Below are 12430 nucleotides of genomic sequence, written 5' to 3' on the forward strand. Positions count from 1 at the left end.
GCCTAAAGGGTTTCTTCATTTCTCATACTATAACCTCTCCGTTGGCAATCTCATGCTTCATCATGGCTACAACTGCAATCTATAAAGAAGTTAATGACTTCCATATTATCTCCAGTGCAGACTTCTCCAAGTTCATATCCTCTATATCCAAATGCCTACTGACATCACCATGCAACAGCAAGGCAACATAAACTCAGTAGATACAAAACTGGATTCATGGTCTTTGTGGACTCATGATTCCATGACCATCCAAACCTAGTTCTTCTCCAGTATTCGGTTGTTAGTGAATGAACAGCATCACCATCCATCCAAGCTGCATAAGGCAAAATTCTAGGATCCATCCTTTATAACTATCCTCTTCCTTCCCCTCCAAATCTAATCTGTTCTAATTTCCATTAAATAGACATTGTTGCATGAATTTCAACCTGTTTTTTTACACTAATATGAAAATATGCTCCCATGCCAATTTCATTCCCCCACTACTTATTTCACCATTATAATGCCAAGGTCTCTAGCAACTGGAACTTCCCCACTGTCCAGTTCATCCCTCCCTAACACCTCAACAATCAATTTCTTATTTCTTCTAACACTCTATCTACTCCAGTCATAAAAAAAACTACTTTACAATATCTACATATGATTTATTGTTTACCATCCCTCTTCCCTAGCCAAGCCACGTCCTTTCCTCTCTCAAAACTCTTCTTGGAATCCTTCATTTGTTAAATCAACCCAGTACCATTCCTTAAAAAAAAATAAAGGTTCAGATTCAGGGCCATAGTTCAATCAGCCCAATAATCTATCTCTGAAAGAGCCATCAATAGAACATATCCAGTTTTCATCACAGACACAGTCCTCAAAATCGATTACCCAAATATACTGTTTCCTTTACATCAAGCACTGCATCTGTCAACATATACCCAGTTTGTGTCTTTCAGGAACAGGTATGTACTTCGCAGCCTTTTCTCCTTCATAACGTTATAAATTTCACAAATTTAACATCAACCATATAAAACTGAATTTCCTTTATTTGTTCTGAATTTCCTCTCTCAAGCATCTCAAGGTAGTCTTCCTGGTTTAATATTTACCAATTTGGTGAACAAGTTGATCATTTTTCATTCATATCATTTGTGATTTTAAAGGAATGAAAAAATAAATATAGGATGAATCACACCCTTACACTCATGATCCAGCTATATTCATATCTGTATTCCTAGTTTCCATAATAATGTCTCATAAAGAGAAGGTGCTCAATCATGTTCACCAAAATTAAAAGAATTTTATTTAGGGCTGATGTTGTATTCATGCATTCCAAAAGAAGTAGAACTTCTCAAATATGTTAACTCTGTTTCTCTTAAAGAAAAATAATATCGGGGCTTAAAAAGGGTAGAAAGAATTGATGCCTCATACAGGTGAGGAGACTGAACAGGGCAGCTGGCTGCTCTAAATGAACTGAAGCTATTCTTGGATGTGATCCCCAAACCACCAGCAGCAGAGGAAGCATGGAATCCCAGAAGGCTGCCAAAGACTGAAGAGAGCAAATAAATTCAGGCTTGATTTAAAAAAAAAAAAAAACGCGAATGGTCCAGTATACTCAACGTCAGTCCTTTCTAAATGCAGATTATTGAAAAAGTAGCTACTAATCACTTTAAAAAGAAAATGTTAAGCATTTGTGGAATCAACCTGCATTACACTCAACTAATTTCCTTTATTTTTTTTTTTACAAGAGTATGTTTACAGATAGACATCATATATCAAAAAGACATAAAAGTAGTATCTTGGGAGAATTTCAACAAAGTATCTGATCAGGTTCTCACTAAACCAATATAGATAAGATAAACAAAAGGTGGATAAAGGTATAATAAGGTGTGTGTGTGTACGCTCAGTCACTCAGTCATGTCCAACTCTTTGCGACCCCACAAGGACTGTAGCCCACCAGACTCCTCTGTCCATGGAATTTTCCAGGCAGGAATACTGGGGTGGGTTGCCGTTTCCTACGCCAAATGACCTTCCGGACCACCCAGGCATCGAACTCGCATTTCTTGGTCTCCTGCACTGGCAGGCAGATTATAGCCCAACCCCCTGGGAAACCCAATTAGGTAGTGAGGTAATTGTTAAAATGATCATAGCAACAGAGTGCTCATTAATGAATTGTTATGAACCTGAAAGCCAGTTCAGGACTTTCATCTGTAGTCTTCTCCTGTTCAACAATTTTATCAATAAGGAAAGAGGAAAATATATGGAAGGGATTGATCTAAGTGATCCGTGAGTAGCCATATCCAATATATATGAATAACTATGAGATAGGCAAGCGCTCTAACTTATGCCACAAATGTAAAACACACACACAAACAAAAAAGAGGCTTAATGGCTTAGTTCACAGCAAGCTTAGTTCAATCTGACAACGACAAGCTCAATATGATGTGGAAGAAAGAAAAGCTCATGTGATGCTAGCTGCAGTAGTAGCATATCAAACACAGGTGATATCAGTCCTGCTTAATTCTGGACAGATCTTACCACAACTGGGATATGGTGTACCCTTCTAGGGGTCACTATCTTCATAGAATCATAACCATATCAGCATATGTTCAGAATAGAAAAACCAGGATGCTTAGGGGCCTCAACCCCATTAAAGGAAAGGCAGAAAAGAACGGTGGTGGTTTAACCACTCGGTCATGTCCGACTCTTGCTGCCCCATGGACTGCAGCCCACCAGGCTCCTCTGTCCATGGGACTTCTCAGGCAAGAATACGGGAGTGGGCAGCCATTTCCTTCTCCAGGGGATCTTCCTGACCCAGGGATCAGACCCTGGGATCGAATCCGCATCTCCTGCACCGTCAGAAGGATTCTTTACCACTGAGCCACCTGGGAAGCCCATAGAAAGGAATGAAGATTTACAAATAGGACAAGACAATGCTTGAGAGGAAAACAATGGCTACCTTCATTCAGTCATTCAACAAATGTGAATTACAAACCTATTTCAGGCCAGATGCTGTGACTAGAGATAGGGTAAAAAAAGTCTACATCATGTGTGTATCTGAAGAGTTGAAACAGACAGGATCTACAAAAGGTTAAGATTGTTACATATGATTTCATAAGGTAGAAATAGGAGGTGTAGGAAGAAATTCCAATGTTACTGATTTTAGCTCCATATAAGGAAGAGCATTTTTAAAAGTCAAAGCTGTCTAATGAAGGAAGACTGAGAAGACTGCAAGGTTCCCATCAGTAATGGTGTACTCAAAGGGGAGACTGCCGAAATAAGACAGGCACTGAACTGGACCATCTTTAATGTTCCTCACAATTCACACTCCGACTCTTTCTATACTTCCACAGGAAATGGACCCACCGGAGTCACCCTACTTGTGTACTCTAGCATCACAGGTTTCCCACAGTTGTTACTTTCAACTCTTCACCCTGTCCCCCACGGAAGCAATGCCATATAATTAGGAATGGAGCCGAGAGCAACAGGAATAATGAGATATAGGACAAAACAGACCCAAGAGTACACAGAATGCAAAAAATCAATACTGTTCAATGTGTTTTGCATTTATATAAGGAAATGTAAGAATTCTCTATCCCTGAAGTCATCAATTTAAAATATTTTATTATGCTCAATTAATATAAACAAGGATCTGTTATGTACTGCATCTCTTGTTGGGAGCCATTTTTTCTAACCATCGAAGAAAAAATAATTTTAAGATCACTTTGAGAATCTGCATCCTAAATAAGCACTCCAAACCCTCTATTATAAGGTTATGTGGAAACTAGAATACATTTCTAAAAAGAAATAATTCATCAGATATAGCAGGGCAAATACCATAAACTAATAAAATAGTGAAATTCTGATTAAATGGCCACTTAAATATTTTTAAAATCACAGGCAGGACAGACGTAAGAGAAAAGGTCTAGACCATTTAGTTCTACAAATTACTTTAAGATCACTGAAGCTTACTTTCATTCATTTTATTTTTGCAATTTTAAAACAGTCTCCATAATGCACTGGCTTTATATGCTGGAACTGGGTATTCAAGGAGTTCACCCTTCCAAACTGTTAATATTAACTTCTTGGAAGCAGTCCCTCACTCTTCAGCGCTTTCTCAATCTGGATACAAGAAATGGGCTACGATTCCAAATCCAAGGGTTCTCTTTCTTCTAAATAGCAGCCCGTTAAGACAGAAGTGAAAAAAGAAAGAGGTGCACCTTTTAACTACCAGCCCTGAAAAAAAGACTTCCCCTCCGGTTGTGGTCAACTCTGAAGGCTGTCTACCCTTTCTCCTCACGCGCCTGGTCTTTTCGGTTGAAAAAGAACACGGGGGAAAAATACACCCCAGTTTTCCCTGGACGGGGAGACCCCTTTTGTAGAAGTGGCTAAAAACCTAGGTTCCCCACAGATTTGTTCTCGTTGCCAAGGCAGCGCCGACCCGACTGGTCCGGCGCGAGGGCAGTTCCCGCCGCCCGGACCCCACGGCGGCCCCGGCCTGCGGCACGGCAGCTCCGGCCCAGCCAGGCGTCCCCCAGGCCGCACAGTCCCAGCTACGACCCCGGACGGCCCCGCGGGAGCCCTGGGGACCGCGGAGAAAGGCGAGGAGACGTGGCTCGACTTACAGTGACACCATCCGAGGTGACAGCACCAGTGCAGCTTGAAGCACTTGCCGTGGCTGTGCGTGGCACAGATGGAGAGCCCGTCGCACGGCTGGAAGTCGGGTCTGCGGGCGGCGCAACTCCGCGCCAGGGCCTGAGCCTCGTCCACTTTCTCGCTCTTCCAACCGCGCTCGGGCGCCGGCGCCGCGGCCGCACTCATTTCCTCTCCCTCCGCGGAGCCGAGACCCGGAGCTCGGTAGGAGCGGCGTCTGGGCAGGCAGGAAGCCGAGGCGGGCGCGGCGCGGGCCGGGAGTCAGGTCGGCGCTTGGAGGTGGCGGCAGCAGAGCTGGCGGCGGCGGGAGCGCAGCGGTCCCCAGGCTCGCAGAGGAGCCGCCCCGGGCGCTGCGACCGGGGGCTGGGCCTGCCGCCGCCTTCCCTCCCTCCGCCGGGGCGCGCGCCGCGCCCCCACGTGCACACGCACGCGCACACACGCGCGCTAGCTTCGGCAGACGCCACGAGGCCCCCCGCCAGCCCCGCCTTCTCACACACGGCTGCTCACACACGCTCGGCGGCCCCGCTGCCGCCGCACACTCAACCCCCCTAGGCTGGCCCCCACGGACGGAGGGCCGTTAGGAACACAGCCGCCTCGGAGGCTCGGTTTTCACACGCACGCCAGCTTCCACGCACGCTTCCCCCACACACACACACTTCCTCCGAAACAGATGTTCACGCGCCTTGGAGGCCTGTGCACGTTGAGGTCCTGCCCGCCCGGACGCCCAGTGCGCTAGTCCCTGCGCAGGTGGGAGCGGGGTTTTCACACACGCACGGCCTTGCCCCGCGCGCGGCCCACTTTGCCCTCATACACACACACATACACACACACATCCCCAGAGTGTCGGGACACATCGGCCCCTGGGGCCACGCACACGTGCACACAAGACACACGTGCGCTCCCCCGGGGCTGTCTCCCGCTCCCAGCGCGGCCCCTGGGGCACACATCCCTGGCTAAGGCCACCAGCCCGCGGGGCATGGCCTGTGTTAACCACTACCCGCCCCTTCTCAGCCTGAGGCTGCAGCCCCACCTTGCTAAGCGGGAAAGTTACCAAGCTGGGTGCCATGGGGTTGTGTATCTGTGATGCATGGGACTGGTATGTGGAATGTGTTACGTGTATATATTTGTTATGTGGGTTAGATGTGTGCATGGCATGTGTGTGGTATATATGATGCCTGTGACTGCAATGTGGACTGTGAAATGTGTGTACATGCACATATGTGGCATGGAGGCATATGACCATTGTGGGGAGTGAGGGGGGTGTTTTGTGTGGTAGGGTATATGTTCTGTATGTGGTAGTCAGTAGATGAGTTTCTGTGTAACCATGTGTATGCGGGGTGTGGTGGGCACAGTTGTTATGCAGGGTGTGTGTCTGTGGTATGCATATGGCAGTGTGGTGCATGTGACTGCTATATTGAGTGTACGTGCATGGTATATATGGATGGATTTGGTTGTGTGTGGTACATGTAGTTGTGGGCATACAACCAAGACTCGTGTTTGCTGTGGACGCTGTGTGTGCCTTTGTGTATTAATGCCCACCCCGGCCAGCAGGTGTGACTGGCCCTGATGGTGGCTGCAGCTGTCTCCTGCACCCCCTAATCTGCTTGCCTTCTTTCCTCTTGGGGACTACTTGCTCCAAATGGATTTTCCATGCCAGGCTCTGCTGCTGAGAACTCACTCCTGGCAGGATTCAGTGAGGAGAAAACAAACCATTTGCTCCCAGGGAGAACGACTGGGAATTAGCGTTTCCCTGCAACAAGGCTACCAGCCTTGAACGCAGAAAAGGAGGGGACCTCCTCTCGCTGTTTGCCAAATGTTTTTCAGAGCACAGGAAAATGCCTGTAATTGCCAAGGTTCAGGGAACAACAACGAAGCCTTTCAGTACAAATGATGTGTGGGAACATGTTTATGCCCAGGTCCACCTTCTCCATTACTTTATTCCTTTGCTGCTTTGCACTGACAAGGAGATTCATCATGGTTTTGAAATAACCAAATTCATCTTCAAGTTCTGAAAAATCTTCACTGCCATAAGCAGTATTCCCTTTTATTTAACCTTGGCTTAAAATGGTAACTGTAATATGCATATATATGATTCTAGTGAAGTCTTCATTTAATAGGGATTGAAGAGAACCCCTTTATTGACTACGCCAAAGCCTTTGACTGTGTGGATCACAACTATGTGGAAAATTTATAGAGATGGGAATACCAGACCACCTTATCTGCCTCCTGAGAAGCTTGTATGCAGGTCATGAAGCAAGAGTTAGAATGAGACATGGAAAAACTGACTGGTTCAAAATTGGGAAAGGAATACATCAAGGCTGTGTATTGTCACCCTGCTTATTTAACTTATATGCAGAGTACTTCACGTGAAATGCCAGGCTGAATGAAGCACAAGCTGGAATCAAGATTGCCAGAAGAAATATCAATAACCTCAGATATATATATGACACCACCCTTATGGCAGAAAGTGAAAAAGAACTAAAGAACCTGTTGATGAAAGTGAAAGAGGAGTAAAAAAAAGCTGGCTTAAAACTCAACATTCAAAAAAACCAAGATCATGGCATCCAGTTCCATCACTTCATGGCAAATAGATGGGGAAACAATGGAAACAGTGACAGGCTTTATTTTGGGGGGCTCCAAAAACACTGCAGATGGTGACTGCAGCCATGAAATTAAGAGATGCTTCCTCCTTAGAAGAAAAGATATGACCAACCTAGACAGCATATTAGAAAGCAGAGACATTACTTTCCCAACAAAAGTCTGTCTAGTCAAAGTTATGGTTTTTTCCAGTAGTCATTATGGATGTGACAGTTAGACTATAAAGAAAGCTGAGCGCCAAAGAATTGATGCTTTTGAACTGTGGTGTTGGAGAAGACTCTTAAGAGTGCCTTGGACTGCAAGGAGATCAAACCACTCAATCCTAAAGGAAATCAGTCCTGAATATTCACTGGGAGGACTGATGCTGAAGCTAATGCTCCAATACTTTGGCTACCTGATGTGAAGAACTGACTCATTGGAAAAGACCCTGATATTGGGAAAGATTGAAGGCGGGAGGAGAAGGGGACGACAGACGATGAGATGGTTGGATGGCATCACCAACTAGATGGACATCAGTTTAAGTAAGCTCCAGGATTTGGTGATGGACAGGGAAGCCTGGCATGCTGCAGTCCATGGGGTTGCAAAGAGTTGGACACGACTGAGCGACTGAACTGAACTGAACTAAAGAGAAACAATTTGGTGGCAAAGGTACTGTCAAGGAAGATATGAACCAAAATCTCAAACTATGATTCCCCAAATAACCTAACATTGAAACATGAAGCATCATGTCTTCAGCTTCAGCCCCAGGTATCTTTCTCCCCCACCAAAAATATCCTAAGGAAGTACATCCCTGACTCAGGTTTCCATCCCTGCTATTAATTTCACAGCCTGACCCACCTCAGAATAACATGCATAAAAGAGAAAAAGAAATTAATAATCCATTATTGCCATAGCAAGCTAACCCAGAACTTTTTGAACAAAAGAGGATTCCCCTCTCTCCTACTCTATTCTTTCCCTTTCCTAACCCATAAATTCACTCACTGTCCATGCAATGTAATTTGAACAGAATCCTTCTGCTGGCTTTTATTCAGGAGTGAACCATATTATAAGTTTCTGTTATATATGAAACCATGCCATCTGAGCTAGTGAAAAATGAGCAGAAGTAAAGTGTTACAGCCAAGAGGCAAGGTAAATGACCCAAATACTCTACGTTAGCCATGTGATTTGAAGCTGAGAAGTCTTTACATTTTCTGTGACATAAAACTCATTCCATTCCCTTGCCCTAAAGATGTTATTAACCTCTATTTTCCGGAATAGAGCACGAGAAGGTATATGCGCTGTGACCTCTCAAACATTATACATATATATAGCCTTCAGGATGTGTTTTCAAGATATAAGTTTTTTAAGTTTTATTATGGAATATAGAAAAGTAGAGTAGTATAATGAACCCACAAGTATCCATCACCCAACTTCAATAATTATTAACTCATTTGGAAAATCTTTTATCTGCAGCTCTACCCACTCCTGACTCTCACCCTGCCCCTGAATTATTTTGAAGCAGATCCCACACATCATGGGCTTCCATCTTAGCTCAGCTGGTAAAAAATCTGCCTGCAAGGCAGGAGATCCAGGTTCAACCCCTGGGTTGGGAAGATCCCCTGGAGAAGGAAATGGCAACCCATATTCTTGCCCAGAGAATCCCATGGACAGAGGAGCCTGGCAGGTTGCAGTCCACGGGGTCACAAGAGTTGGACATGACTTAGCGACTAAACCACACCACACCACACATCATAAAATTTCATCCATAAATATTTTAACATCTATCTCTAAATGAAAGTTTAAAAACCATAACCCACAATACCATTATCACATAGCAGGATACAATTTGACCATAAATATGAACTTATTCTGTAGCTCCTGGCCACCTATCCAGCTTCCCTTTAAGAATGCCACTTCTACTGTGGAGTTTACCTCTTTCCTGCCTCTTTCTCTTCTGCCTACCTCTTCAGCTTATTTGCCACCATCTCAAGTTTTTTCATACCAATCCAAACTAAGTTATACACATACTTCCTTTGTATCACTTAACAGCTTTAAATACATAATTAAAGAAGGAATTATTTATGGCTGATTCATGTTGAGGTTTAACAGAAAACAACAAAATTCTGTAAAGCAATTATCCTTCAATTAAAAAAGTAAAAAGAAAAAAATTTTTTAAGATAAAAAAGAAGGAATTATTGAGCTAATGTCTTTCCTCATCCCCTCTCCTCTGCTACAAACTGTAGGTGCCTGAGGCCAGGAACATGGCCTCTGTTCTTGTTCACCATATTGTTCCCAGTACTTAACACAGAGTTAATCATTGTTGTTGAAGTAGTGGAAATTATTCCATCTCAGACTCCCAAAGGCTGGAAAACGTCCATCTATAGAAAACTGTTTATAAATGTGTGTGAATAATTCCTATATTTACCTTTTCAATAACCATACCCTTGAATATTCCCCTCCCACACTGATACTGACCTTAGCTATGTATATTGGTTACCTATTGCTGTGTAATAAATCACTCCCAAATTAACACATACAACGCAGTTTCTGTGGTCAGAACTCCAGGTATGACTTGGCTAGGTCACTTGCTTCAAAGTCACTGACAAGTCTGCAATCAAGGTATAGGCCAGGGCTGCATTCTCATCTGGAGTTTCAACTGGGGAAGGGCCTACTTCTAAGCTTGCTCACTGATTGATTGTTGTCAGGATCTGATTCATTAAAAACTGTTGGGCTGAAAGTCTCATTTCTTTACTGGATGTTGGCTGGTGGGTACCCTTAGTTCCTTGCCACATGGGCCTCTTCGTAGGCCTCTTCATGCTTTATGAGATCAAGCATGTAAAAAGAGTCAGAGAGTGTCAGTCTTTTATAATCTAGTCTCAGAAGTGATCCCTCATCATTTTGCATATTCTATCTATTAGAAGCAAATCAATAGGTCTAGCCCTCATATCCGGAGAAGGCAATGGCACCCCACTCTAGTACTTTTGCCTAGAAAATCCCATGGATGGAGGAGCCTGGTAGGCTGCAGTCCATGAGGTCGCTAAGAGTCAGACATGACTGAGTGACTTCCCTTTCACTTTTCACTTTCATGCATTGGAGAAGGAAATGGCAACCCACTCCAGTGTTCTTGCCTGGAGAATCCCAGGGATGGAGGAGCCTGGTGGGCTTCTGTCTATGGGGTCGCACAGAGTCGGACACTACTGAAGCGACTTAGTAGTAGTAGTAGCCCTCATATCAGGGGCAGAGGTTACACAAAGACATAAATATCAGGAGACAGAAATCCCTGGGAGCCATTTTAGATGTTCCATACCACATCATCTGAATTGCTTTCAGTTCAGTTCAGTTCAGTCCCTCAGTTGTGTCCAACTCTTTGCAACCCCATGAATCGCAGCACACCAGGCCTCCGTCTCCCTGTCCATCACCAACTTCTGGAGTTCACTCAGACTCATGTCCATCGAGTCGGTGATGCCATCCAACCATCTCATCCTCGGTCGTCCCCTTCTCCTCCTGCCCCCAATCCCTTCCAGCATCAGAGTGTTTTCCAATGAGTCAACTCTTCACATGAGGTGGCCAAAGTACTGGAGTTTCAGCTTTAGCATGAGTCCTTCCAATGAACACTCAGGACTGATCTCCTTTAGAATGGACTGGTTGGATCTCCTTGCAGTCCAAAGGACTCTCAAGAGTCTTCTCCAACACCACAGTTCAAAAGCATCAATTCTTCGGTGCTCAGCTTTCTTCACAGTCCAACTCTCACTGCTTTAGCCAGTGGGAAAATAGAAAACATGCATAGAAGATTTCCAAAGAACCTGCTCATTGAAATTTGCTTTTTCTTTCTGTGCTTAAAACCATGAGACCAAAATGTATACAAGCTGGTGGAACAAGCCTGCTGGAGGATGAAATGCCTTGTGAAGGAGAATGGAGGTGCCCCCAGGTGATAATGCCCAGATAATTGTCTATCAACCAATAGAAGCATAGTATAGAAGTATAGTGAGGCTATACTAGATTACCCTGGACCCAGCTGCTGATCACAGGAGTGAGAAGTCCAATAGAACTCTGCTGAGCCAGTCCTGAGCAGAGCAACCATGAGGACACTCCAAGGAATCAGGAGCTACATAAAACAGCTGTTGTTTCAAGAGGCTAAGTTCTGAGTAGCTTCTTACAGAGTAAAAGCTCACTGATGACATCCACCAATTCTATCTTGTTTTAGGCAAAGTAATTGCGGATTCAAGAGGCTAAGTGACTTGCTCAGAGTCACAGTGCAGCAGGCAAAGTGGGACAAGTTCTCTGGGACTGGGCATCAGAACAGTGAAGATGGTTCAAGTCTAAGCTCTGTTGTTTTCTGGTTAGGAGGCCTGGGCAAATCATTTATGTTTTCCAGACTTCAGTTTCTTTGTCAGCAAAACAAAAATGATTTTCCAGAATATCTCTTGGCACTCAAAACTATGACCTGCCCACTTGGTTATAGATGGAGCTAGTGCTAGAAACATTTTGGTTCAGATGTCATTTGTGAATAGTCAGCCATTCTCGATTGCACGTTTCTGTCTAATGCTAATGTGAGTTTTGTCTACGCACACCAACCACTCTGAACACTTTGATAAATCGAGTCATTACAAATCAGTTACTTTTGGTTGCTTGATTGAACCAAGCAACTAATTCCACCATGGTTATAAATAACCTGCTAGTAATTGGTCAATTTGTCATATTAAAGCAATTAGAATGATGAAGTGGATGGAGAAGCTTCCAAATGAGGTGCAACTATATTAAGAGTCTTCAGTGGGGAGGGAGGCTGCCTCTTTAGCATTGCCGCTGGCATAATTCAGACCCTCATCATCCACTTTGATGTAAAGGAAAGAACAGTAGCTTTGGAATCAGAGCAGAATCAAAGCTCAGGTCCTCTACCACCTAGCTGAGTGATCTTGGACACATTATTTAGCTTCATCTCTTGAATGATAATTATAATTCCTATTCCATACACCTGCAGTAGTCAGTAACTATGATAACATGTCAAGAGTCTGGCACAATAGCTGGCTCATTGCAGATCCTCAATAAATATCAGTCTTCCTCTCAACCCCTTCAAATGTCTCCCATGTTTACAGACTGTCTATGTTCAATCCTTCCTTCATGATGCTGAAAGGAGATTTCTCTTAAATATAAATCTGATCAGAATGTGTGTGTGTGTGTGTGTGTGTGTGTGTGTGTGTGTACGCATGCTCAGTTGTGTCTGACT

General features: G+C 44.2%; 1 protein-coding gene across 2 annotated transcripts in view; it reads right to left on the reverse strand.

Moving 5' to 3' along the window:
- CUNH3orf70 (chromosome unknown C3orf70 homolog) overlaps nt 1-4991 on the reverse strand; it is a 118468-nt gene extending 113477 nt beyond the window's left edge. For both annotated transcript variants that reach the window (XR_005723201.1, XM_040252417.1), the window contains exon 1: nt 4602-4991. Coding sequence is in view for 1 of the 2 variants with exons in the window: in XM_040252417.1 (XP_040108351.1) it covers nt 4602-4797 (196 nt within the window). In the remaining variant the exon portion in view is untranslated. The remainder of the gene's footprint in view (nt 1-4601) is intronic.
- Between the last annotated feature and the right edge of the window lie 7439 nt (nt 4992-12430).

This window comes from Oryx dammah, unplaced genomic scaffold (genome assembly GCF_014754425.2).
Source record: "Oryx dammah isolate SB20612 unplaced genomic scaffold, SCBI_Odam_1.1 HiC_scaffold_2, whole genome shotgun sequence".
Lineage (NCBI taxonomy): Eukaryota > Metazoa > Chordata > Mammalia > Artiodactyla > Bovidae > Oryx > Oryx dammah.